The sequence below is a fragment of the Solanum dulcamara genome, chromosome 3 (genome assembly GCF_947179165.1).
Source record: "Solanum dulcamara chromosome 3, daSolDulc1.2, whole genome shotgun sequence".
NCBI lineage: Eukaryota > Viridiplantae > Streptophyta > Magnoliopsida > Solanales > Solanaceae > Solanum > Solanum dulcamara.
The window spans coordinates 72,059,391-72,087,275 of NC_077239.1; the positions used below are offsets into that span (position 1 = coordinate 72,059,391).

Consider the following 27,885-nt stretch of genomic DNA (forward strand, 5'->3'; position numbering starts at 1 on the left):
TTTTTTCTTCTATTATTATATGCTTTGTTTGTCTTAAGGGAAGGAGATTGTTATTTTTTTGAATTATTTTATCTCTTAAGCAAAGAAGTTACTGTAGTTTTAGAATTCGCGCTTTACTTGAAGCTCCTCCATTGAGTCATTCTGAGCACAGTTCAACTAGATAAGATAAGGCCTCTCCGTCATCCTTCTTTCTCTTCCACCGCCGTGGTCCGTCGTCGCCGCCGTTGCTAAAAACGCAGTCCTCGTGCCGCAAGATTCATAATTCTCTATGGTATCTCTACAAACTCCATACTCGACCGTCCGCTCTCCTCCGTGCCCTCTCTTTACCCACCCTAGGGGACGCCAGTGTTTCCATTTACGCAGTCGCCGACACTTGGCCAATAGCTCCGTGTACTCCTCTGGATATAATGTCAAGCTCGCAATAAGCAGTCTAAACCGACCCGAGCAAACTCCTAGAACGCTTTTCCCTGGTGGATTTAAGAGGCCGGAGATCAAAGTGCCGGGTTTAGCGCTAAAGCTGAGCTGCGAAGATGTATTGAGAGATGAGAAAGTTATCGATGAGATAGACCAGGCGATTTCGGGTCGGGTTGACGTTGTGGTGCTCAGTGACGATGGAGCAAGCGGCGGGAAGTTGTACGAGGCTGCGTGTTTGTTGAAGTCTCTAATTAAAGGCAGGGCTTACTTGTTGATCGATGGACGTGTCGATATTGCCGCCGCAGTTAGTGCCAGCGGTGTTTTGCTCTCTGATCAAGGTTGTGTTCTGCAACATTTTACTCACCGTTTTGAATTGTGTACTTCACCTCACACGGTGAATTTGTGCTATAATGTTCTGTCCTTATTGCTACATAAATATGTGGAAAATGAAAAACTACCTTACCATACTTTTGATGACGGCCTCAAATTTATCTCCATTATAGCTGATCCCATTAGTTTGGGATTGAGGAGCAGGTGATCGATTGATTGATACGGTGATACCTAAAGGCTTTTATCTTAGTATCTTTTGCTACATAATGTTATGATCTTGAACAAAGACGACATGAGCTGGAGACCATTTATCTAATATTCTAAGTGATTGTTTATATGTTACTAGTACCAGTTGCTAGTAAATTTGTTATATATTTCTAGCAACTAGTACTAGTGATGGTTTACTTGCAAAAAGGAAAATATTACTACTAGTTGCAGTACAATTATTCATGATGGGACTTCAAATGAAGCTGGTTTCTACAGATTCAACCCGAGCAATAAGAAATTATTTACTTGTAACACATTGATTATTACATGCTCATTGAAAGAAATGTTGCTAATTAGTATATACAATGTGTTTGAATAATAGTTCAAACATCGTGAGCAATGGTGAAAATTCCTAACCTAATTGCAGTTAGCCATCACTAGCACTCAATTTTAGGTTCATTCATTTGGTTTCCCTGGAATGCAAATGTTAACAAGATCTGTAATTGATCTTCTAGATGCATGATCTGCTGTCTAAATTAAGTAGCTGCCTGCATTAATCGTTGCTTGTGGATAACCTATTCTCCTTTCTAACAGATCTTCCTGCTATCGTGGCCAGAAACACAATGATGGATTCAAAATCTGAAGAGTTAGTGGTTCTTCCTTTGGTAGCAAGAATTGTACAAACACCTACCGCTGCAGTAGATGCCTCGAACTCTGAAGGAGCTGATTTTCTTATATATGAAGTGGGTGTCAATAGTGAACCTGAGGAGCTGGTGAGCTCTGTATTTGAGCATGTGAAAATTCCTGTTTTTGTCACAATTGGTTCACTTGGGGATCGAAAGTTGTTCAATGAAGCATCAAATTTACTTGAATCAGGAGCTAGTGGAATAGTTATTTCGATGGAAGATTTGAGGTCTCTGAGTGATGATGATTTTGGCAAACTGTTTTACAGTTCATATGCTTTGAAGAAGAAAACGGAGGAAAAATCTCAAAGTAACAGTCAGCTTATTCCGGACTTGGGGAATGGCTTTCCTGGTAGGAAGGGGGTGGCTGGATTTATAGACTTACGAGATAGAGAACAACAATTGCTGGAAAAAGAGAGACTGGTTTTGCGCGATACCATAAATGTTATTGAGAAAGCTGCTCCAATGGTGATCTTGTTTTGTCAAAAATTAGCTGCTGAATTGTTGTACAGATGATAATTCATCTGTCAGCAGTTTGTTTGTTTAGACTAACATGGAATACTACTGAAATGGCAGATGGAGGAGATGTCACTTCTCAAAGATGCTGTTTCTCAACTTGATGAACCATTCTTACTGGTTATAGTGGTAATTGAGCGCTGAACTTCAGCAAATTCTGGTTCCAGGGATATGCATGGGTATTAGCTCTGAATTTCAAATGAGTATTTCCTTCTCTGGTCCAATCTAAATTTTAAGCAATGCATAAAATTAATATCTTATAGACCTGAAGATGCTGTTTATGCATGGTTCTTGTTATTCTTTGGCCCACTACTTTTCTTTTTTCGAGTTCTGGCATTTGTGACCTTTTCTCTCTGTCTCTGTCTCCGTCTCTCTCTCTCTCTCTCTCTCTCTCTCTCTTCGTCCATATTACTGTGTTTTCAAGACCACATATAATACCACATTCAGCATAATCATTATTATTACTACTTCTTCATCCTCTTCGTTTTCCTTTCTAAATGCAATTTCTTGATAAACTAGGGAGAATTCAATTCTGGAAAATCCACTTTCATCAATGCTCTTCTTGGGAAAAAGTATTTGAAAGATGGGGTTGTTCCTACAACCAATGAGATCACCTTTTTGCGCTATTCGGATGTTGATGAGTCGCAGCGTTGTGAAAGGCATCCAGATGGTCAATATGTTTGTTACTTGCCGGCTTCAGTTCTTGAAGAAGTGAGTTGTCTTGTCTGAGAGTTACTATGACTTCCAATTTTACATTTCATCAATGAATTTAATTAGGAATCTAGTTCATGTGGGAAAATTGTATGTGCAAGTAAATTCGTCAATGCTACTTCTACATATCACGGGGCACTTCATTTTACTTACCATTTTGTGTTTCTCACTTATTGACTATGTGCAGCTGCCTGATTTGAGACACATTTTAAAGTTATACATCATTATGTTGGTTTGATATGCAGTTGTTGACCTTTGTAAACCATTAACGACGTTATATGCAAATGTTTGTTTAAGTTTCATAATTTATGGCACATATGCTTTTCACAACAGTTGTTACTAGTTTCAGTTTGAAAGTGTTATTGCACATTTACTTTTGATGCCAATGATCTTTGGCACATATTTGGCTGAATTTTTTTTAGGCAAGATGGCAGATGCTTCTTGAACTGTGTGCATTTGTACACTCAATTTTGCAACTGATATGGGCTTATCGCGTTCTATATTAAGTGGGCATTTGGACATAAAAATTGTGAAATTTGGGAAAAAGTAGTATTTGTTTTCAAGTTGAAAATGGTATTTGGAAATAGGAGTTGTGTTTGGACATAAATACAAATTGGAATTGTTTTTGAATGTTTATGAGTGATTTGGAGTGAAAATTGTAATTTTTTTTCCGGATACTGGAAAATTAAGTTGAATTGTGGAAAAGTGTAACAGTTCTATGTCCAAAGTTCCAAACAGTTTTCTGGAATAAAATTCTGGAAAAAAGTGAAAATTATCCATGGCCAAATGGCACTAAACTTTAGATTTGACCGTCAAATGGACTGGAGCAACTCGCCACATGCCTGTGCTTTCTCAAATTCTAAATATGTATGGTGTATAAAACTGACTAAGGTGGTTATAATCAGTAGTCTGAAGGAAACATTTCAGATGTTACAATTCGGTAGAGTTTCCTTTGATAGAAAGTTAATTTTTCTGCTTTTGTAGTGCCTAGTCTAATATTTGATTTTCCCTCTATGATATTAGCTTCCTTACAGCTTGATTTGAGTTCTTAATTTCCATGCCTGGCTCTCCAAATCTTTATTGTTTATTCTGGCAGATGATTATTGTTGATACCCCAGGAACGAATGTGATTCTTCAAAGGCAACAAAGGCTGACAGAGGAATTTGTGCCTCGTGCAGATCTGCTTCTTTTTGTCATGTCTGCTGATCGACCATTAACTGAAAGTGAGGTATGGTTTTGTCACTTGTATGAGTACCACTTTAGCATTTTTAAGGTTACAGAATCTGGGACCTTGTATGTTGCTTGCTTGTGTTGCCTCTCAAGAATGAGGACTTTGGGTTTCTGGAGATTAAGGTAGGATTGCATCTGCTTTCAACTTTTCATGACAAGAGTATCACAATTTTGTTCATTCGTCTCAAACAATCAACAAATACAAGTAAAATTTTACCATTGCATTACTCCCTCTATCCCATGAATAATATATTTCTATAGTTAGAAACAATTTTATTTTATTTATAGCCATACAAATATTTCTGGCTTGTTTTAGACCACAAGTTTCATTAATCTTTTTCCTTTCTTAAACTCCATACCTGGTGAAACAACATCACATATAATGGGACGGAGGGAGTATTACATAGGGTTATGTGTTAAAAGTACCTTATCAAAAGGAAAAAAAATTACTACATGCATATTGCTTTTGGTTCACTATGGCTCAAATGACAACCTTTTCGTCTCAGTCGATTCTGACAACACTAGATTTACGTGACATAGTTGTGGGATGGTAAAAAGAGCACCTCCAATTGGGAAGGAGGGAGAAAAGTGTTTTTTTGTGGTAGCACTGGTGACCACCTTCACATTTCATGCTTAAGGGGTCGTTTGGTTGGGAACAAGTTATCTCAGGATTAATTATCCTGTGAGTAGTTATCCTGGGATAAGTGATATGGGATAACTTATCCCACCATGTATATGGGATAACTTGGTGGGATTAGTTATCCCAAACTTGCCAACCAAACAAGACACAAATTTTTTTATCCTTGGATTATTTTTTTATCCCAGGACTATTTATGTTTATCCAAACCAAACAACCCTCAAGTGTTGTAGCTAGATTAGATTTGGTAAAACAATTTCTCGTTTATTGGAAGAGCTGTGGCGCTTAAGGAAACTAAGGACTGGTCTTCTGGATATCTTTTTGATGTCACTGGAGCTTCATTAGCGCGACGTCTATACTTTCGTCTCCAAGAAATCTCAGACTTGTTATCTCAATCTACAGTTTGGATGTGATTTGGTGCTGTAGTTTTCTTAAGGATTTATAAAACCTCTGTTGCAATTTAATTCTTGCCACCTGCTTTATATAATGGCAGTATAAGACAATGTGATATTCTTCATGCTTTTTTGCTTTTAGCTTTTGCTATTCACTGAATTATAGTGAATACTGACTATTAGGATCTGTTAGTTGCAGACCTTTTCAGTGCTAATGCCAACCAATTTCATATTTGTGCCGGTCCATAAGTTTAGTTTTAAAAAGAAGGTTTTTTCCCAGGATTCTTTATCAGAAAGTCATGTATTTACGTGCATTCTCTGGAAATTCCATGCTCCAGTTATTCAGTGGAAGCGCTGACTGGACCTTACTATTAAGCAAACCATAAAGCAGAAAAGTGTTAGAGCCCGTTTGGATTGGCTTATAAGTTGCTTGCTTATAAGCTGTTTTCAACTTTTTTGAGTGTTTGGTGGCCAACTTAAAGCCACTTTGTGCTTAAAATAAGCCCCAAAAAATAGTTGGATCTGTTTGGCTTAGCTTAACAACTTTTAAGCTAAAAATAAATAAGTTGCTTAAAATAAGTTAAGCCAAACATGCACACTCCTATTACGGAAGCAAAATGATTTCTCGGTAGTATGGCTAGTTCTTTGAGGGATCATCTGGAAGCTATGTTGCGACTTGTGACTAAATTTTTATGTGTTAGAAAATAATGATAGTGTAATACTCTCTTTAGTCCAAACAGAAAGTCCTTCATGCGGTTTGACTGACTGCCACTTCTTTTTGATCAAGTAATACAATTACATTAAGAAGGGGCAAGAAACAAGGCCCCCATATACAAAAAGTATACCAAAAAGTAGAAAATGTTATAATAAGAAATGGTTTTCTATGAAAGACAGCCAATCCTTTACACATATAGGAACTTCGTGGGTGCTCCAAAAGAAATAAGGGGTCGTTTGGTTTGGTGTACTAGATGAAACAATCCTTATATTCAAATTGTACTATTAAATCCAGAGTTTGGTTGCTGTTCTTAATTCCTGCATATCTAGTAGCTTGTACAAGTTATAGAACAAATCCTGTATTATTTTATACTGGATAAAAGCTGGAATAACAATATAGAAACCCGGATAAATATCCAAAAGACAAAACTACCCTCAATTCCAACATTTCGTCTTCAAATCCTTTTCAGAAGCTCAGTAAAGAAGAAGAATGTTAAAAATCATTGGGAATCCTCCATTCAATACTCTGTTGATTGAAGATATCAATCAACAATATTATCTTCTTCAGCTGTATCCTTATACAGATTAAAACTTTTATCCAAGCACTACCTCTTCCATTCATCTTTATTTACCCTCTAAGTCCTTTCTTAACCAGTGCCCTTGGCATCTTCTTAAGCAAATTAATTTCTGATGTGCAAACAAGATAAAGGAAGCTCCCCTTCAAGGCATAACTGAGTTGATTCAATACTAAAACTCCAAACCCAACATTTTTTTGTGTTTGTGTGTGACAGTTTTGGGTATGAGAAGAATTCCTGTCATGACACTGGGTATTGGAGAGGCCAAAGGAATCATAAAAGGTTAGTGGAATGGAGGCTTTAAGAAAGTTTACAGAGAATTGAAGAGGTTTTGGAGTTTTTCTAATAAGCAAGAAGCTGATGGCTTTGAGAATGCAAAGCAAAGGTTATAACTGGAATCAATTTTTTATCAATCTTAAACTCAAAACACATATTTCAGATTATACAAGGTATATTCCATTTTTAATACAATAACCAAACATTCACCTAAAATGGATATACTCCAAATAATACATGGACTATTAAATCCCTTGATTATACTCCTTGCATTGATGTTGCCTTGACTCCTCAAAAATACCTCCAGTTGCATGTTGGATCCTCCAAAAGTTGTGCATTTTCGGAGGATTTGCCACAGGTACAACATAATTTTTGGAGAGTTCAAGCAACATAACCTGCATAACTTTATTCCGTAACCGAATGAGCCTAAGGATTAGAGGCTATTCCTCAAATGTGCAAAATCATTCTCTATTCCATCAAAAGCGCTCTTACTTCTCTCTTCATATGGTCCACAAAGCTGGAGGAGCAACATTTCATGCCCTGCTTCTTCCTATCCTTCTTCTAAAAGTCCAACTAAATGTTGTTTCTTTCACTGTGCCCAACATCACCCACACAATTCCAAATCATCTCAGAATTCCCACAACATGCAAGATGCTATCTGGCAATGTATGAGGAGGTGATTCACATCTTCTCCTGAGTTTTTACTTTTTACGCATGAAACATCAACTGACACAAGTAATCTTCTTCTTTCTCTTCCTCAAGTTCTTTGCCCTCAAAATCAACCCCTTTGCAACTATCCAAGCGAAAAAACACTTGTTCCTCAATAGCCTAGGGATCTATACTGAAATATGTAGAAAAGTTGACACCTCCCTAATCAAAAGCTTCTCATAATAAGACTTAATTGAAAAGACGCCATTATTCCCGCCCCTCATCTCCACACATGGTTATCCAGCGTAGCGCTTTGGTTGTGAATCAATTCAAGCAAACATTGAATGTCACCAGTTTCAAAAAAAGAAAAAAATAATTCAAGCAAACATTGAAACTCGTTTTTCTTTCTTTCTGAATTTGACCAAATTTTGAAACTCTATATGCTCTAATCTTGCAAAGTCCTCATAAACCTCAAATTCCAAAGCACTTCTCCACCTTGTAGAGTCCATAGTTGTTGGACTAACATCTCTTTTTGGCATGAGATTCTTACATGTTTGGAAATGTGATTCTGAAAATGTTGTTGTCGCACCACATATGTCCCTAGAAACTCACTCTGTTCCCATATTCCTCACGCTGAATGATATGTTCTAATAGCTCTCTCCACTGCTTCAAAATATTTCTCCATGCCACATAACCATCGGGAAGTGAAACACTCTTAGTCCACCCCCTTCCAAAACAACATACTTCTCCGTGATCACTCCTCACAAAGAGCATTTACATCTACCTGAAATCTTCATGCCAAAGAAAGTCCTACTGAAAATTATGCAACTTCCCTGTAATACTGACGCGAGCGTGTAGCAAAAGCATGAAATAGGTGGGAATACTCGATAGTGGGATCTTGATTAACACTTCTTTTTTCCCTTTTCATAAGTGCCTCTTTTGCCAATCAGCAAGCCACTTTTCTACTCGATCACTGGGTTCCAAGCCGATTGGTCTTTATTAAATGTTCCTAATGGTAAACCAAGATGACTCGTAGGAATAGCCCTAACTTTGCAATTCAACATCTATGCTAGGGCCTCAATATTCTCTACCTGTGCTTTCACTATCACAAACTGACTTCACTTGAACTGGGACTTTTTCTCTTCATTACACATTGCCTCTGGCATTATACTGATTTGAAGGATTTTACAAACCCACTTTGTCTTATAAACCTTAAGCTTGCCTAAGTCATCGTAAACAACTTTGGAAATTTCTCAAGTTCTGTACGTGGTCAAAGTAAGGCAGCAAAAGTACTATGACCAATGATGCTCCTTTTGCTGTTACAACACCTAAGTCTGAAGGAGGGTGGGGGGTTGGTTTTGAGCTTTTAGGTGTTGAAGTAGCCTTGATGAGATTATTACTTCTAGAAGGTTAGTGAGCATTTGGCCATGAAAACAAAAAAAAATTCACTTTATTTGGAATTTTCAAAGTTGCCGTTGGAGTTGGCGTTGGAGTGGTGTTTGACCATACTTTTTGCAAAAAAATATTTAGAATTTGAATGTATTTTTTTTCTAAATGTGGTTTGTATCTCCAATTTCTATGAACTAGCAAAATCACCCTACTCGATTAATTTACCTCAAACATACAATCAAATTTTCTCCAAAAGTCTAATATCTCAAAATAGATAGTCACATAATGTCATAAATTAGATCCCATATAAGAGCTACTACATACTATTACAAGTATTTTCACTTTATTTGGAATTGGCATTGAAGTAGAAGATAGAGTTGTATTTGGTCATAGTTTTTGCAAATAATATTTGGTTGTTTGAATGTACTTTTTCTAAAAAACATGAAATATGATTTAAGCATGAACTATAATTTAAATATGATTATTTTTGTTCGAAGGAATAAGAACAAGAATAATATATACAATCTTCCTTAGAATAGGAATAGGAATAAGAATAGAATATAGAATCCTACTTGAAAAAGGATTGTAATGTAGTGTCCTAGTTGGAAAATGAGTCTAATGTAGTGTCTATAAGTAGGGTCTCGATGTAATAATGTAGATATACAATTCATTAATATTCTTTTCCAATATTTCTCTCATGGTATCAGAGAGTCTAGGATCCTGGTAGATATTTTTTTTGAAACTGGTAACTTCAGATCCTGATAGATAATCAAAGAGCTTCTAATGCCGGCGGGCGACTATGACACATATATGCCGCCCGTCTGACCAATTATGTTAACAAAAGTAGGGCTGATGATATATGCATGAACCCCATATTTAGGGGAAAAAAACTTAGTCGGACAGGTCCGCCGTGCATCTTTCTAGAGACTAGTTTCTCATATCTGATTTGCGTAGCATCGTGCCATCTTTTTGGTGACTATTTTTTATATCTGATTTGCGTAGTATCGTGCATCATTCTGGTTTCTACTTTCTCATATCTAATTTGCGTAGCACCGTGCATATTTTCGGTGACTACTTTTTCATATCTGATTTGTGTAGCGCCGTGCATCTTTCCTGTGACTACTTTCTTATAACTGATTTGTGTAGCATCGTGCATCTTTTAGGACTACTATATTTGTGTTGCGTAGCACCGTGTGTCTTTCTTGTGACTCTTCAGATGTGATTTGAATAGTTTCGTGCGCCTTTTCGGTGACTCCTTTGATGTGACTTATGTAGTTTTTATTTTCGTCAATGTCCAACAACCTCCGACGACCAAAGCCCAACCAACGTTGCCGATCATAGATCCCTTATGCGTGACTAAATCTAGGGTTCCAGCTACCGCGTCGGTGCGTGAGCCTGTCCGGTTAGTTTTCCATCGACTTTCTTGTTCAACATTGACTAGTCTTTTGATTTCAAGATGATCTATGTATTTTATATAAGATTTAGAGCACTTTCCAACGACCATTACATTGTTTCTGGCAAATCTGAGTTTTCCAGCAGTGTTTTCTCTTTGGTTTAGATTTACTTTTGCCAAAAAGCATATACTTCGATATTTGGGCTAGATAACAATGATACTTTCTTGCTCGTGGCTAAAATAACTTCTGTCCGCCTTTTCTAGCTAGGATTGTCGTTTGCCATTGGTTTTTTAATTGGTTGAACATTAAGAATATTTTTCTCAACGATGATCTTGAGGAAGAAGTCTATATGGAGCAACCATCTAGTTTTGTTGCTCAGGAGGAGTCTAGTAGCCTTGTATGTCGATTACGCGGGTAATTCTATGGTCTGAAATACTCTTCTTGAGCTTGATTTGGTAAGTTCAGTACAATAATTCAGGAGTTTTGCATTACTCGTAGAGGAGCTGATCATTCTGTGTTTTATCGACATTCTGCATCAAATCCAATATTTCATGAGAGGACTAAGCACATTGAGATTCATTTTCACTTTGTCAGAAAAAAGATACTCTTGAGAGACATTGTCACGAAATTTGTGAAGTTGAGTGATCAACTTAAAGATATCTTCACTAAGTCCCTCACAGGTTCTCGTATTAATTACATCTGTAACAAGCTAGGTACATATGACTTGTATGCACCAGATTGAGGGGGAGTGTTAGAATAAAAATAGAAACAAGAATAATATATACAATCCCCTTTAGAATAGGAATAGGAATAGTATATAGAATCCTTCTTGAAAAAGGATTGTAATGTAGTGTCCTAGTTAGAAAAGGAGTCTAATGTAGTGTCTATAAATAGGGTCTCAATGTAATAATGTAGATACACAATTCAATAGTATTCTTCTCCAATATTTCTCACAATTTTTATATAAAAAAATAGGGTAAATTTGGAAAAGAAAAATATAGTGAAAGTGAAAACAAGTTTTTGGGTGTTTATAAAATTCGAAATATAATTTCTTGTTTTTTTTGAATTTTCATGGCCAAACACTAATTTTCAAATGAAGTGGATTTTTTTTCCAGGAAAACATACAATTTTTTTTTATGGCCAAATGGGTCCTAATGTCTTGCCCCTTCTTATAGTTTAGAAAAAAAAATTTAATTTCTTGTGAATTTCGGCATCTCTAATGTCTTTCTTTTGGTATTCTTTTGCCAAAAGTTAATTTAAATCGTCAAGTTAAAAAAAAAGTTAATCTAAATCGCAATTCTGGTGCTCATCAGGTTAGTTTTCTGCGTTACACTCAGCAGTGGAGTAAAAAGGTCGTGTTTGTGCTGAACAAGGCTGACATATACAAGAATAAGGGCGAGGTTAGTCATACACTTGCTGTTGTGATATTGTCGAGTGAGAAAATAATTTGTTATTATACGTGGATATAAAAGCTGGACCATTTTGATTGAAGTCATGTATTGTTATTTTTCATGATATAGTTGGAGGAGGCCATTGCCTTTATCAAAGAAAATACACGGAAATTGCTGAATACAGAATCCGTAACACTGTATCCAGTATCTGCACGGCTCACTCTTGAATCAAAGCTTTCTACTTTTGATGGCGCCTTTACTCAAAACAATGGGAGTTCAAATAATGATTCTCACTGGAAAACCAAGAGCTTCTATGAGCTTGAGAAGTACTTGTCTAGCTTTTTGGATTCATCTACAAGTACCGGAATCGAGAGAATGAAGCTGAAACTTGAAACTCCAATTGCCATTGCAGAACAACTACTTTTAGCTTGTCAAGGATTTGTGAGACAAGAATGCCAGCAAGCAAAACAAGACTTGCTGTTTGTTGAAGATCTTGTCAATAGTGTAGAAGATTGCACAAAGAAGCTGGAAGTTGATAGCATTTTGTGGAAGAGGCAGGTTCTATCTCTGGTATGGAGTTGATATCGTTGTGACTAATAGCACTCATGTTTTTTCTTGTTTTTCAACTAAACTATGGCATGTGTCCTTATATTCTTTGTTCACTAACATGCAGATAAACTCTGCTCAAGCACGTGTTGTCCGGCTTGTAGAATCAACGTTACAACTGTCAAATGTTGATCTTGTCGCTTCATATATATTCAGAGGAGAAAAATCTGCTCAAATGCCAGCCATCATTAGTGTCCAAAATGACATACTTGGTCAATCGGTTCTTGAAGGACAAGTGAGTACATTATTCTCTGCTCGTATTGATTAGAGTTAAGCTCAGTTGTCCTCTTTTCTTCTTTGCTATCGAAAGTCAAAGTAACATTGTTGTGGTTTAACTCAGTCATTCACTTCAGCTATTAGCAAATTGGAAGTATGACTGAAATAGTCAATCCTAGTTTGTAATTTTCCTGTCTGTTGCCACATGAAGGTGGATATTTCCAGAACTTGATTTTTACTGGTTATTCAATGAAGATATTTTCATCTGGTAATTTAGTCAACTGTCTTTTGCTCTCACCTAGCCTGTGTGTGGGTGGGGCATGTGATTTTTCTTTTGGTTGCTTCATTTCTTCTAGTGCAGATAACTCCTATTGATTTCTCCTGGAATGAACTATTCGATTTACTTTAGGTGCATGAGAATGTTTTTTTTTTTTTTAACATCAGAAAATTTTAGGTAGGTTACAGTCTCCAAATTGGGCTCAACTCTTGACTTGTATTTGATAGTGACCTTGTGTTGTGCCTAAACCAGTGGTATGGCAGCCTTTTGGTCTTCCTTTTCTTCCTTCTTTGATCTTCCTTCTACTTATGATAGTCTTATCCTAGCATCCTAGTACGTACATAATTTCATTGACGAAGATATTTTGTTAAATTTCTGTAGCTTTAACTTATATGAATAAATTTCTGTAGCTAATTTTATTCTCGGTGAAAATTATCTGTGGTTGCAGAACCTTCTCGGGGAGTACACTAAGTGGTTACAGTCAAAGAGGGACCAGGAAGTACAATTTTATAAGCAGTCTTTTGAGGAAAGATGGACCTCATTGGTTCCGTCTGACCAGATTGAGTTAGGCACAGCTGGTGTGCTGGTGAGAAAATCTGAAGTTGGCATAAAAGTCATAGAGGATTTCAGTGCTGCAGCTGCTTCAAAATTGCTTGAGAGTGATATTCGTGAAGTGGTGCGTCTTTCCGCTAATGCTAATTAACTGAATTGGTTTGTGCCTTCTGCTTGTGTTTGGACTCCGTTGTTGCTGATTTTGACATGCTTAAAGTCAGTTATCACTTGCATGAATTTATACTCTTGTCCTTTCTTTGCTTCATTACCCTCCCCCCTGCCAAAAAAAATAAAAGAAAAAAGATAGAAAACCTCCCAACGCTTAACATCATATTTTAATAACATCATGACCTCATTAGAAAATTAGGTATGGTTGCTAGTTGTTGGGTTCTGACATCTTTATAATATGATTCTGTTGAGATGCTTCTTTTGGCTATACTTTCTTTTTCTCCTTTCAAAGAGTTGGAATCTTTTCCTTTTTGGGAGTGGGGAGCCAGGTAAAATGGGTAGAAATACATCATCCGTGGTAATAGATTTAAACAGAGGTCAGTATGGCGCTTTTTTCTTTGAGAAACCTCCATACGTTAGGATGATGGAGCTTTCCTCATCTCTCACAGACAAGGAAGGGGGAGAATTGTGTTATTTTGTTTTAGTTTTTTCTATATGTCAAATAAATATGCCTTTTTGCCTTCGCTCACACATTTCATTTTTTTTTTCTCTAGTTCTATTCTTATCTTTGGTTCTGGACTAGAATTTTCTACTAATAATAGTCAAAAATGTGGAAGTTTTTGTGTATGTGGAAATCAATCAGATGCTTTTTGGAAAGTAGAGATTGGCGCTAATAATATCCTATTATTTTAAGCTCATCTGTCTATTTTAATCCCCACGAAAACTACATTTCATTGTTCTATATCCAGTTGGGTGATAGATAACATTTGTTTACATTTTTAGAGAGTTTGACCTCTTTTCAGGTCCTATAAAGATTCAAGATAGTTGTCAGAGGAAATCAGTCACAAAGTTCATCTTTTGCTTCTAGGTCTTTTGCAAAACCGTTTGTGTGGGTGTGCAATATGATGAGTAGAGGTGTCCATAATTTTGAAGGATACATATGTTATTTAAAATATGATTAACGTAAAACAAACTTCTGAGGATAGCTCATTCATTTTTCAGTTCTTGGGTACTTTTGGTGGTCTTGGAGCAGCTGGTTTATCAGCGTCACTTCTGACATCTGTTCTTCAAACCACATTAGAGGATCTCCTTGCGCTTGGCCTTTGTTCTGCTGGCGGGTAATCCTCTTCTTTTCAATTTAAATTTTCTAGCATGTCTTTAATTTTTTCAAAGTGTTACCTTTTTTAAATTTTTTTAATGTTGTCGAAGTGTTACATCTATAATCATTTATGAGGATTTCCAAAACTTGTTGCTGCTTGTATAGGTTGCATAACATCCAATGCTTTTTGATGTTGAATCGATTCATAATGTTAATGGTAGCTCTGATATGTATTCTGTTATTTGAGAACTGATTGTTGGGCACACTGATTACTACCCCAGTGGAACATCCTAGGTTGTCTAATCAGAGCCTATTCAGTGCATTTGGTGGATTTACCTAAGTCAGAAAGAGCTTCTAGTTTTGTTTCAATATATTGTAATTGGTCATTAACTGCTGGCTCATAGAGGTCAAAAATTCCTGTTTCCTGGTAATTCATTGTTCGTAACGAGTGCACTAATTTAAGCAAGTTTTAATACTATACTGTAGATCCTGATCTGAACATGTGTAATGCTGTTCCTTTTGTTCCATTAAAGTCTATGATTGTTGTTGTCTTTTGTGTATGAGAGAGTGACTTCTGGACAGGGAATATCTATCTAAAGCTTAATTGCTGATATGTAACATTGTCAGTAATATTGTTTGCTCTTGAGTTTCTGCATGTCTGGAGAAATGTCGCGTATCATCTTTTATTTGATAGGATCCCCCCCCCCCCCACCACCACATCTTCAGCAATTGTTTGATTTGTATCATTATTAAAAACTGTCTTTTTATAGTTTATTAGCGGTCTCCAACTTCTCATCACGGAGGCAGAAAGTGGTAGATAAAGTAAAGAGGACTGCTGATGGCCTTGCACGTGAACTCGAAGAGGCTATGCAGAAGGATCTCTTGGAGACAACTAGGAATGTGGAGGACTTTGTAAAACTCATCGGCAAGCCATATCAAGTTAGAGCTCAAAACAGACTGGATGAACTCTTGGCGACTGCAGAAGAATTGACAATTATTGAGAAGAAACTGAAATCCTTGCGAATTGACATCCAAAATCTCCATGTTTCATAACAGGTGGAGTCCCTTCACCCTTTTTTTTGGAGTTCATAATTCTTTCACATAGGCTGTTGTAATATCTATATTTAGTGTTCACTATTTCATGTCAAGATTGCAACCACTTATGTATAAGCAATTTGATTAAACAGAAAGAAATAATCTGGAATTGAATGACATTTCTATTATAACCATTTGATATCTGAGTGTCTTGGGGACCAGTTAGTATAACATGTCATCAGGAAAAAGATATTTCATCTGTGATAAAAGGTTAACTTCGTAACTCTGAAACCCCCTCTCTGGCTTATTGGACTGAATTCTCATGACTATATTTGCCGGGTGTAGGGTCTTCATACCCTTGCTATGCCCGGTAGGAGCATGACATTTGTTATCACTGTTGTCTATCCTAAAATGGAACCCATTGCATTTTCCATATATTTATTCAAAACTATATTAATCAAATTGGGGGAAGAACACGATGGAGATCAAAATGATCAAAGACAATGACATGTCACCCAGTTGAGATGACGTTTAAAAATTGCTCCATAAAGCTAAGCTTTAGCTTTTCTTCCCAATGTTAATATTATCTATGTTGTTTCAGTCTTGATTGATTATAGTCTTGATAGGTAGTGTGAATAAGCCTATAAGACGCATGCACGATTCTTGGTGCAAAAGAAGGGTGGGGAGCAACAAGCACTTATAGAAAAGATATATTTAAGTTTTATAAAATGATAATCTACAGATTGGTTACTGCTATTACTTTTAACAATTTATTAATTTATGGTTATCATAGAAATTTATTTGTAAATATCTTATAGCGATAAAAATGTATGCCATCTTTTACACTGGACGTGCATATATAGAATTTAAACCCATTCATAAAAGGTAAGGGAGGGAAAAACATTGAGTATCGACACACGTCAGCCATGAATGGGTACCTTAATCTTTGTGTTAGGCCTTTATAAAAGAGTATTAACTGTGTCTTGTTTTAAGTTTTAATCAAGATCTCTATGTCCATGCATGTGTTGCTTGAGAGAAAAGGTTGGGTGATTGTAGCTAGTTTGGACTTTTAATTTACCTGGTCGGCCAGTATGATTATAGGAACAAAATTTCTCAATAAAACCAAAAACAATAAAGGCAAGAGATCCGAAAGAGGGATATTTATAGCAAATTGATGAGTAATTTGGCCCAGGGTTTTTAGGTTAGGGAGACATTTTTTAAACCAGCAGCAGTAGTCTTTTTAACTAGAGTTATATCATGAGTAGAAAATAATGGAGCAAGTTTCTCAATTGCTTTAAGCTATTTTTGCCCTTCTCTGACACTGTTAGAGATAAGAAGTTGTTTTCACACAAAAAAGGAACTACTCCCGTTAATATCGTAGAACAAGATAAGAAAGAGGAGAATTGACTCCTTAAAGACAAGTTGGGCCAGCCATCTATTGAGTTCATTTGATTTGGACTGATCTGATGTTAATATTGACAGTTCACAAGATATGCAGTTGTACATAGAATAATTATATATATGTGAAAGAATAAAATCAGCCAAAATTAGAGTAAATACATTAATTATGTTTTACATTTCCTTTTCAGCATATACATATATAAATAGTGGTAGAAATCTGTACATTATTCATACGGAAATATATAAAATTTTCCATACATTCTCGCCTATATTTCTACATAGCAGGGGGAGGTAAAGGATCTTGAATAGTGGAGGTAGGTGGAGTAGTAGTAGTTTGAGGATGAGAAATGGAATTAGTGTTCACAACAAGAGATAAAATTGGTGAGGGTTTGTCTGAAACTGGAGGAGAAGGAAAAAACATGGAGTCATCTGTAATGTGATCAAAATAAATAGAAGGGATAGGTGGAAAAATGGTAGATAAAATGGTATTAGGAAAAGAGGCAAATGGTAAAATGTGTTCATGAAAATGAACATCTTTTGATGTGCATACCTTCTTAGAATCCAGAATAAGCACCTTGTATCCCTTTTGTCCAGTAGGGTAGACTAAAAATACACAAGCAACCTAAGTTGCTTGGACTCGGGTGCGGGTGTCCCAGACGAATGCGAATTCGAGAGTCAAATTCGGCAAAATCTAAATTTTAAGATTCGGGGATACGAATCTGATTATGGATGCGGGTGTGGGGATTCGGCTAAAAATATTCAATATTATAAAAATATAGTTAGAAAGATAAAAATATTCTTCCCCTCAGAAAAGGAAAAGAAAGTCATTCAAAACCTTCCACCTATTCTCCTTACAGATTATTGTTACTGTCTACCATAAGTCGGAATACAACCGCTTGAATATTTAACATCTCTTTGTTTGGCTTGAGACATGAAGCAACGAATATTGACCAAGAAAAAAAGTATCTTGGACAAAGTATCTGATGTGGGTTGACCGAATTCCGCACCCGCACCCGTCTCATGTCGACACGGGTGCGGCAACAAATATAAAGAGTCCGTGCAACTTAGCAAGCAGCTGCTCTAGGTTGGAATTTGCCTCTATCATTTGGTAATGTAGAAGCATAACACAAACATCCAAAGCTTCTTAAATGATGACATGAAGGTTTTTGATGAAACAAGAGTTCATAAGGTGTGTTACCTTGCAGTACTTTAGATGGAAACCTGTTAATCAAATATGTTGCAGTGAGTATGCACTCTCCCCAGTAAGGAATAGGAACTTTGGAATGGAACTGTCTTTCTATCATGCATAAGAAATCCTTTTGAGTATTGAAAAAGCATTTGATTTAGCAATAAGTTCAAGTCCCTCTGCTAAAATCATCCACAATTGTGAGAAAGTATTTATATCCATTACAAGTAGGAATCTTACAGGGACCCCAAAGATCAATGTGAAGAAAATAAAAAATTTCTTTACTCTTGATATGACTAATTGGAAATAGTAATCTGAACTATCTTGCTAAGGGACACACAGTGCAAGGGCATTCAAAATTTGAACAAAATGAAATGGTACTGATATATTTCATTGAATTGAAAGGCAAATGTCCCAATCTTACATGCCATAACATTACATCAGATTGTGATTTAGCTGAAATAGGAACATAAAATGAAGCTAAAACAAAATGAGAATTAAATCTCTTAGGCAATGAAATTACTGAATCTAAAACAGAATGAGAACTAGGTCTCTTAGGGAATGAAACTACATTTTTTGTAGCAAGAGGTTGAGTGCCAGTAGGCTCTAAAATGTAAATCTTTAAATTCACCAAAAATTTGAGGGCTCTTCAAAAAAGGGCCCTGCAAAAGCCAATCAGTAGATGTGAACATGATTACACACTTGAAAGATAAACATAATTTATGAACTGAGAGTAAGTTATATATGAAACTTAGGATATGGACATTTGTGAGTATTAAATCAGGCAAAAGAGAAATAGTTTCTGCATGAGTAACCTTTACTCTAGATCAATTAGGTAACCTGACCATTAAAGGATTAGGTAAGGAAATGAGAGATAAAGAAAGAGTCAGGATCAAAGCACATATGCTCAGAGGCTCCTGTATCAATAATTCAATATTTATAATTTGAATTATCTACTGAATAACAAAAGGATGAATGTTCAAAAAATATACCAAAAATTAAGTTGTCATTGACTTCTGATCCAACTGGTTTTCCTTCTTGAATATGTTTTAAGAGATGAACAATTTGAGTGAATTGATTTGGGGAGAATTGTTGAGCAAAATTAGGATTCTCAGAAGCAGCAAAAATAGATTGATTCGCGTCTGGTTCTTCCACTAAAATTGCAGAGTTGCTTCTCACAGTTCCTTGAAATTTCTTGGATTTGGTGAACTTAAAATCTGCTGGAAAACCTATTAGCCTGTACCAATTATCAATAGTGTGTTTGTTCTATGAGAAATATTAGAGAAGAATATTATTGAATTGTGTTTATGTTATAAATTAACTAACTTGACAATTTTATAAAGGAAGAAGAACAAGAGAATATGTATATAGAAAGTGTTAATAGAGAGAGTATTAATATAGAGAGAGTAATAGCAATTCTTTCTTTTATGTGTTTTGTGTGTTTTTACATTGAAGTTTAAGGCTATATTTATAGCCATATTTACAAGTGGAGGAAAATATTAGTGGGCATTTTACCTACTTAAAAAGTAAATGGATTATCCACCATTTTAAGTGGACAACCATTTTACTTGGTTGATAATACTCCCCCTTGGATGTCCACGAGAAATGTGCCTCGTTAAAACCTTATTAGGAAAAACCCAGTGGGAAAAAGCCTAATGAAGGAAAAAGAGTACACATATCTGATAATACGCCTTGAGTGCTGCCTCATTAAAAACCTTATTAGGAAAACCCAGTGGGACAAAACCTTGACTAAGGAAAAAAGAGTACAACGCGTATTTTGCTCCCCCTGATAAAAATATCACTTAATATCTCGAAGACGACGCATTCCAATTTTGTATCTCATTTTCTCAAAGGTTGAAGTTGGCAATGCTTTGGTGAACATATCCGCCAAATTGTCACTTGAACGAATTTGTTGGACATCTATTTCACCCTTCTTTTGAAGATCATGAGTGAAAAAGAATTTTGGTGAAATATGTTTTGTTCTGTCTCCTTTGATGTATCCTCCCTTCAGTTGAGCTATACATGCAGCATTGTCTTCATACAATATTGTTGGAGCGTCTTTTATCAAAGAAAGACCACATGTTTCTTGAATGTGTTGAGTTATTGATCTTAACCAAACACATTCTCGACTTGCTTCATGAATGGCTATTATCTCTGCATGATTTGAGGAAGTGGCAACCATAGTTTGCTTTGTTGAACGCCATGATATAGCTGTACCACCACATGTAAATAAATAGCCTGTTTGCGATCGACCTTTATGGGGATCAGATAAATATCCCGCATCTGCATAACCGATCAATTGTGACATGGAATCATTTGAGTAAAACAATCCCATATCAATGGTACCTTGAATGTATCTGAATATATGCTTAATTCCATTCCAGTGTCTGCGTGTTGGTGAAGAACTAAATCTTGCTAACAAGTTTACTGTGAAAGCTATATCTGGTCTAGAATTGTTGGCAAGATACATTAATGCACCAATTGCACTAAGGTATGGTATTTCAGCACCAATAAGTTCTTCATCATTTTCATAAGGCCGAAACGGATCTGTATTAATATCAAGAGATCTCACAACCATTGGAGTACTCAATGGGTGTGCTTTATCCATATAAAATCTCTTTAAAATATTTTCAGTATATGTTGACTGATGGACAAATATCCCATTTGTAAAATGTTCAATTTGTAGACCAAGACAAAATTTTGTCTTTCCAAGGTCTTTCATTTCAAACTCCCTTTTCAGGCATTTTACTGCCTTTGAAAGTTCTTCCGGAGTTCCAATAATATTCAAATCATCAACATATACTGCTATTATGACAAATTCAGATTCAGATCTTCTCATAAAGACACAAGGGCAAATTAGATCATTTTTATATCCTTCTTTTAGCAAATATTCGCTAAGACGATTATACCACATTCGCCCTGATTGTTTCAACCCGTACAAGGATTTCTGAAGCTTTATTGAACAATTTTCTCGAGAATCCTTGTATGCTTCAGGCACTTTGAACCCTTCGGGAATTTTCATAAAAATGTCATGGTCCAATGAGCCATATAAATAGGCAGTGACCACGTCCATTAAGTGCATTTCAAGCTTTTCATGAACTGCCAAATTCATTAGATACCTGAAAGTAATTGCATCCACCACAGGGGAATATGTTTCCATATAGTCAATGCCAGGTCTTTACGAAAAACCTTGGGCTACAAGTCGTGCTTTATATCTTACGACTTCACCCTTTTCATTTCGTTTACGCACAAAAACCCATTTGTGCCCTACTGGCTTGACACCTTCAGGTGTTTGAACTATTGATCCGAAAACTTCACGTTTTTCAAGTGAAGTTAACTCTGCTTGAATTGCATCTTTCCATCTTGGCCAATCATTTCTCTGTCTGCATTCATCGACAGATTTTGGTTCAAGATCCTTATCTTGTTGCATTATTTCAATGGCAACATTATAAGCAAAAATATTATCGACCACAATATCATTTCGGTTCCACCGTTTTCCTGTCGAGACATAACTTATTGAGATTTCTTCATTCTCATTATTTTCAGGTACTTGGACCTCCTCGGTGGTATCACCATTTGTTGTGTCTCTGGGCTCTTCTTGAGCACTCGCCTCCAAATTATGATCATCTTGATCATTTATTCCTTTCCTTTTTTGAGGATTTTTATCTTTGGAACCAAATGGTCTTCCACGTTTTAAGCGTGGTCTAGACTCATTTGCCTGAACAAGTTGTCCTACCGGGACATCAACTCGAACTTGAGCATTAGCAGCTGGGATATGCGATTTAGTAACCCGTGGAAGGTTAGTAAATGCATCCGGCAGTTGATTTGCAATATTCTGCAAATAAATCATCTTTTGAACTTCTTGCTCACATTGATTTGTTCGAGGATCTAAATGAGATAGTGACAATGAATTCCAATCTATCTCATTTTTCATCTGCTTATGTTCTCCCCCTAATGTTGGGTATACTGATTCATCAAAATGACAATCAGCGAATCTTGCCGTAAATAAATCTCCAGTCATAGGTTCCAGATATTTTATAATAGAAGGAGATTCATACCCAACATATATTCCCAACCTTCTTTGGGGACCCATCTTTGTGCGATGCGGTGGAGCAATTGGGACATATACCGCACACCCAAATATTCTAAGATGGGATATATTTGGCTCCCTTCCAAACGCCAACTGTAATGGGGAAAATTCATGATAATTTGTTGGCCTTACGCGCACAAGTGCTGCTGCATGCAAAATAGCATGCCCCCATACTGAAATAGGAAGTTTTGTCCTCATTAGCAATGGTCTAGCTATCCATTGGAGGCGTTTAATCAATGATTCCGCTAGACCATTTTGTGTATGTACATGAGCGACCGGATGCTCAACTTTTATTCCAATCGACATACAATAATCATTAAATGATTGAGATGTGAATTCACCAGCATTATCAAGACGAATTGTCTTTATTGCATAATCTGGAAATTGTGCTCTTAACCTTATAATTTGAGCTAACAATCTCGCAAAAACCATGTTGCGAGTTGATAATAAGCACACATGTGACCATCTTGTAGATGCATCTATCAAGACCATATAATATTTAAATGGTCCACATGAAGGGTGAATTGGCCCATATATATCACCCTGTATACGTTCCAGAAACGCAGGGGATTCAATCCCAACCTTAGTTGCTGATGGTTTGATAATCAGTTTTCCTTGGGAACAAGCAACACAAGAGAATTCCTTAGATTGAAGAATTTTCTGATTCTTCAAAGTGTGTCCATGTGAATTCTCAATAATTCTGCGCATCATATTATAACCGGGATGGCCCAACCGGTCATGCCAAATGATAAAATCATTAGGATCAGTAAACCTTTTGTTTACAATGGCATGTGATTCAACAGTACCAATATTTGTATGGTACAACCCAGAAGAAAGTGCAGGTAATTTTTCGTGCACAATTTTCTTCTCCATATTTATTGTAGTAATATAAAGGTATTCAACCTTTCCTTCATTTGCAGTCTCAATATGATAGCCATTTTGGCGAATAACCTTGAAACTTAACAAGTTTCTTTGAGACTTACTACAATATAATGCATTATCAATTACCAATATCGTTCCTCCAGGTAGTAATAAGACTGCTTTTCCAAAGCCGTCAATTAATTTTGTACTACCAAATATTGTATTGACATAGGCCTTTTTCATAATCAAATGATAAAAATATTTCTTTTCTTTTAATATCGTATGAGTTGTGGCACTATCCAAAATGCACATATCTCCATTATTCATCTTGAATCCAATTGAAGACTGATAAATTTATTTATCTTCATAAAATAAAAATGCATTGTAAGAAATAAAATAAGTAACAATTTTGCTAGAAAAACATAAGTCCCTTTTTTTTAAAGTTAAATTATGGTAATTTAGAATTTAAAAATTTGTATGATTCAATTATGATGAATGTTACAATAATTTAGTTTATGAAATTATATACTTATTAACCTTAAATAAATATTATACACAAGTATTAAAAATAAATATAAAATATTATAAAACATTAATATAATATTATTCATCATGTATAGATAATTTGTTTATTGACAAAAATAATACAATCATTATATATTATTAATGTCTAAAACATTAACAAGAATAAATAGTTAGTATAATGACATTAAATAAGGCAAATATTATTTTTAGTAACAATATGATATTAAGATTAAATAATAGCACACTAATAGTAATTAATTACAACATTGTAAAATAGCACAATGTAATAAACAATATACAATTATCATAAAAATGTGACCTTGATTATTATTTTTTTTTCTTCAAATACATAAACGTAAAAACACAATAATTCAAAGTACATGATAACATATTGAAAAACATGAAATTAAACATCAATTAAGATCCTTAAAAAAATCTTCAACCTCCAAATGAGTAATATCATTGAGGTCATTAAAATCATCATCCCTTAAGGCCAGATTTGTTTCAATATTATCATTATTCAAAGGCCTTGCCTCAACATTATTTTCGAACGCCAAGTGTGACTCTATCCGAGCATTAGAAGAAGAGGCACCACCTCTATTTGCCTTTCTTTTAAAAGAATTTTGATAGAGTCTTACAAAATGCTCAGGCGTCCGACATTCATTTTTCTAGTGGCCTTTCATGCCACAACGATGACAGTTACTTTTTGAAGGGCCATTTTGAGAACTGATATTATTCTCCCTTTTATGTTGACCACCACCACGACGATTATTATATCGTCCTCTGCCATTGCCACGTCCACGCATATTATTGTAACCTTGATATTTATTATGTCTTCTTTCAGACTGGCCATGTGCTTTTACCATATTTGCCTCCGGTAACGGAGCAGTTCCAGTGGGACGGGCTTCATGATTTTTCATTAAAAGGGCATTATGTTGTTCAGCCACCAGAAGGCATGATATCAATTCAGAGTATTTTTTAAAACCCTTTTCACGGTATTGCTGCTGTAATATTACATTAGAGGCATGAAAAGTAGTTAGTGTCTTTTCTAACATGTCCTCATCATTTATATTTTCCCCGCATAATTTTAATTGGGAAGTTATTCTAAATACAGCAGAATTATACTCAATTACGATTTTAAAATCTTGAAACCGTAAGTGCATCCACTCATAACGAGCCCTTGGCAATACCGTTGCCCTGAGGTGGTCATACCTCCCTTTTAAGTCTTTCCACAATTCAAGTGGATCTTTCACTGTCAAGTATTCCATTTTTAGGCTTTCATCTAGATGATGACGAAGGAAAATCATAGCTTTTGCTTTATCCTGACTTGATGCTGTATTTCCTTCAATTATAGCATCACCAAGACCCTTAGCGGTAAGGTGAATTTCAGCATCAAGTACCCATGACAAATAATTTTTACCAGAAATATCAAGTGCCACAAATTCCAATTTTGACAAGTTTGACATGATGAAAATTAATTTGAAAGTAACAAAGATAACTTAAAAAATAAATTTCTTTAGTAGATATACCTGATATAGAAGTTAATTTTCTGAAAAATTAGAGCTTCGTGCTGATAACGTGTTATAAATTAACTAACTTGACAATTTTATAAAGGAAGAAGAACAAGAGAATATGTATATAGAAAGTGTTAATAGAGAGAGTATTAATATAGAGAGAGTAATAGCAATTCTTTCTTTTATGTGTTTTGTGTGTTTTTACATTGAAGTTTAAGGCTATATTTATAGCCATATTTACAAGTGGAGGAAAATATTAGTGGGCATTTTACCTACTTAAAAAGTAAATGGATTATCCACCATTTTAAGTGGACAACCATTTTACTTGGTTGATAATAGTTTATATATTATTACACCGAGATCCTATTTATAGACACACACAATACAATCCTTTACCAAGTAGGATACTATTCACTATTTTTATTTCTATTACTATTCATATTCCTTGTACTATTCTAAGTAGGATTATATATATCTATTTCTATTTGAACACTTCCCCTCAAGCTAGTGCATACAAGTCATATGTACCTAACTTGTTATAACTGTAATTAATATGAGGACCGGTGAGGGGCTTGGTGAAGACAAGTACAAGTTGATCAATTGACTTCACAAAATTGACGCCAATTTCAATGTAAAATACTGAATTTGATGCAAAATGTCAACAAAACACATAATGATCAGCTCCACTTTGAGTCATGCCAAACTTGGGAGTTACTGTGTTGAACTTTCCAAACCAAGATTGAGGAGATTGTTTCAGTCCATAGAGTGGCCTCCATAATCGACATATAAGGCTACTAAATTCTCCGCCCCGCCCCCCTTCCCCCCTCCCGAACAAAACTAGGTGGTTGCTCCATGTAGATCAGAATGCAGCATTCACTGAAAAGTGCTCAAAATTTGATATAAAATATATGAATCGTCTTGAAATCAATAGACGAGATGACATTAACAAAAAAGTCAAAGAAAAAGTGGTCGGAACATATTCATGTGTCGGGTTATTAGATTTGATGGCTCAAAGTGATCACAATTTGAGAAATAAAATTATATAGGTAGGGTCGGAATGATGGCACGACCCTAATAAGAAAGAGAATTCTATGGATAGGGCCAGAATAATGGCACAACCTACTGGAAAATAGAAATTATATGAGTAGGGTTTGATTGATAGCACGATCCTACTGAAAAAGAGAAATTATATAAGTGGGTCGGAATGATAGCACAACTTTACACAAATAAGAAAGTAGTCACCAAAAAGATAGCACGATGCTATGCAAATAAGATATGAGAAAGTTGTCACCGAAAAGATGCACGGTGACTTCTTTGACTAAGTTTTCTTCCCTTGAATATGGGGTTCATGCATATATCATTGGCCTTACTTTTGTTAACATAATCAATGTCCAAACGGATGGATATATATGGGTCATAGCTGCCCGCCGGAAGTAGAAGCTTTTTTTGATTTTCTACCAAGATTGTAGAAGTTCTAGTATCATGTGAGAATTATTAGAGAAGAATATTATTGAATTGTGTCTATATATTATTACACAGAGATCTTATTTATAAACACTACAATACAGTCCTTTACCAAGTAAGATACGATTCACTATTTCTATTTCTATTACTATTCTTATTATTATTACTTTTCTAAGTAGGATTGTACATACCTATTCCTATTCTAACATAATCATCTTACAATAATTGCACAATTGGTTGCTTTTCTTTTCTTTGTAAGATGTTTTTCCTTTGAAATGAGTATTTCCAGCCTTAAATCCAGATCCAGTTTTTGGTTGAGTGTTGAGTTGACTTTATGATATAGTTGGTTTTCCTACCAGGAAGGAAGAGCTATTTCCAGGAAATTGAGAAGAGAGATGAGTTTCTCTTTGATTTTCATCCTGCATCAAAAGAGAGTATGCATGGTTCACAGTGGGTAAATGATTAAGCATAGGAATATTGCTTCTCGCTGGTGCAGGTATCATTCAGTCCCATGAGGAAATGAATGATCCTCTCATCTCCTTTGAACTAGATCATCTTCTTTTTTCCTTCATATGAATACTCACAGGTGCAAAGCACATTAGCGTTTAGAGTGTCCAACTCATCCCATAACCTTTTTATCTTGGTGAAGTATCCAACAATATCACTAGATTCTTGGATTAAATCTGCTAATTCTTTCTGCAGATGACACAATTTTTCCCTATTGATCTGGCCAAATCTATGTTCAAGATTTGACCAAAGATCTTTGGCTATTCTGGAATAAAGAACACTGGAAGTCAAAATATTACCATGTCATTCTAGCGACTTCAGAATTTAAAAATCGGATCTGTTAGGGACAGAGTGGGACAAGCTTCATCTATGAAGCCCAACTTATTTTTTGCTGAAAGAGAGATAAGAATAGACCTTCTCCATCATGGATATCCTTTGCTATCAAAAAAATTATTCACCAGGACCATTCTTGGTGCATCAGATAGATAAAGAAAGTAGAGATGAAAATTGTCAATAGTGATTCCATTGTCTTGTTGAGCACTTGTATTAGGAGTGCCTTCAGTGCTCTCAGCAGTGGAGTTTGACATCTTTGTAAAAAAGGAAGAGGAAAATAATCGAAGAAATCAAAAGAAATGATCCAGCAGATGTTACTGCTCTGATAATATGTAGAAATATAAGAGAGAATTTGTGATTTTTTTAATGTATTTCCTTATGATCAATGTACAGATTTCTATCACTATGTATACATGTATATGCTGAAAATGGAATGTAAAACAGAACTAATGTATTTACTCTAATTTTGGTTGATTTTATTCTTCACCATATATACAATTATCTTATGTACAACTGCATATCTTGTGAATTGTGTGTATATTTT

General features: G+C 35.5%; 1 protein-coding gene across 5 annotated transcripts; it reads left to right on the plus strand.

Moving 5' to 3' along the window:
* Positions 1 to 79: 79 nt before the first annotated feature.
* LOC129882830 (probable transmembrane GTPase FZO-like, chloroplastic) lies at positions 80 to 27,659 on the plus strand. Of its 5 annotated transcripts, none has more exons than XM_055957300.1 (12): positions 81 to 752; positions 1,546 to 2,102; positions 2,211 to 2,279; positions 2,670 to 2,861; positions 3,958 to 4,089; positions 11,430 to 11,516; positions 11,637 to 12,077; positions 12,181 to 12,348; positions 13,055 to 13,282; positions 14,329 to 14,444; positions 15,196 to 15,481; positions 27,204 to 27,659. In XM_055957300.1, exons 1-11 carry the CDS (start codon positions 269 to 271, stop codon positions 15,476 to 15,478), a joined length of 2,757 nt encoding a protein of 918 aa, XP_055813275.1. In that variant the 5' UTR covers positions 81 to 268; the 3' UTR covers positions 15,479 to 15,481; positions 27,204 to 27,659. The 5 variants fall into 5 exon arrangements, 4 of the variants coding, with proteins under 4 accessions (XP_055813275.1, XP_055813274.1, XP_055813273.1 ...); XM_055957299.1 differs by lacking the exon at positions 27,204 to 27,659 and adding an exon at positions 16,087 to 16,180; XR_008765834.1 differs by lacking the exons at positions 15,196 to 15,481; positions 27,204 to 27,659 and adding an exon at positions 14,130 to 14,241 and having other exon boundaries at positions 80 to 752; positions 14,329 to 14,443.
* The last annotated feature ends 226 nt before the right edge of the window (positions 27,660 to 27,885 follow it).

Coding starts and splice junctions, on each gene's coding strand:
- LOC129882830 (XM_055957300.1), top strand. CDS start 269: ATGGTATCTCTACAAACTCCATACTCGACCGTCCGCTCTCCTCCGTGC. Junction 2,862..3,957: donor CGGCTTCAGTTCTTGAAGAA/GTGAGTTGTCTT, acceptor TTATTCTGGCAG/ATGATTATTGTTGATACCCC. Junction 13,283..14,328: donor AGAGTGATATTCGTGAAGTG/GTGCGTCTTTCC, acceptor TTCATTTTTCAG/TTCTTGGGTACTTTTGGTGG.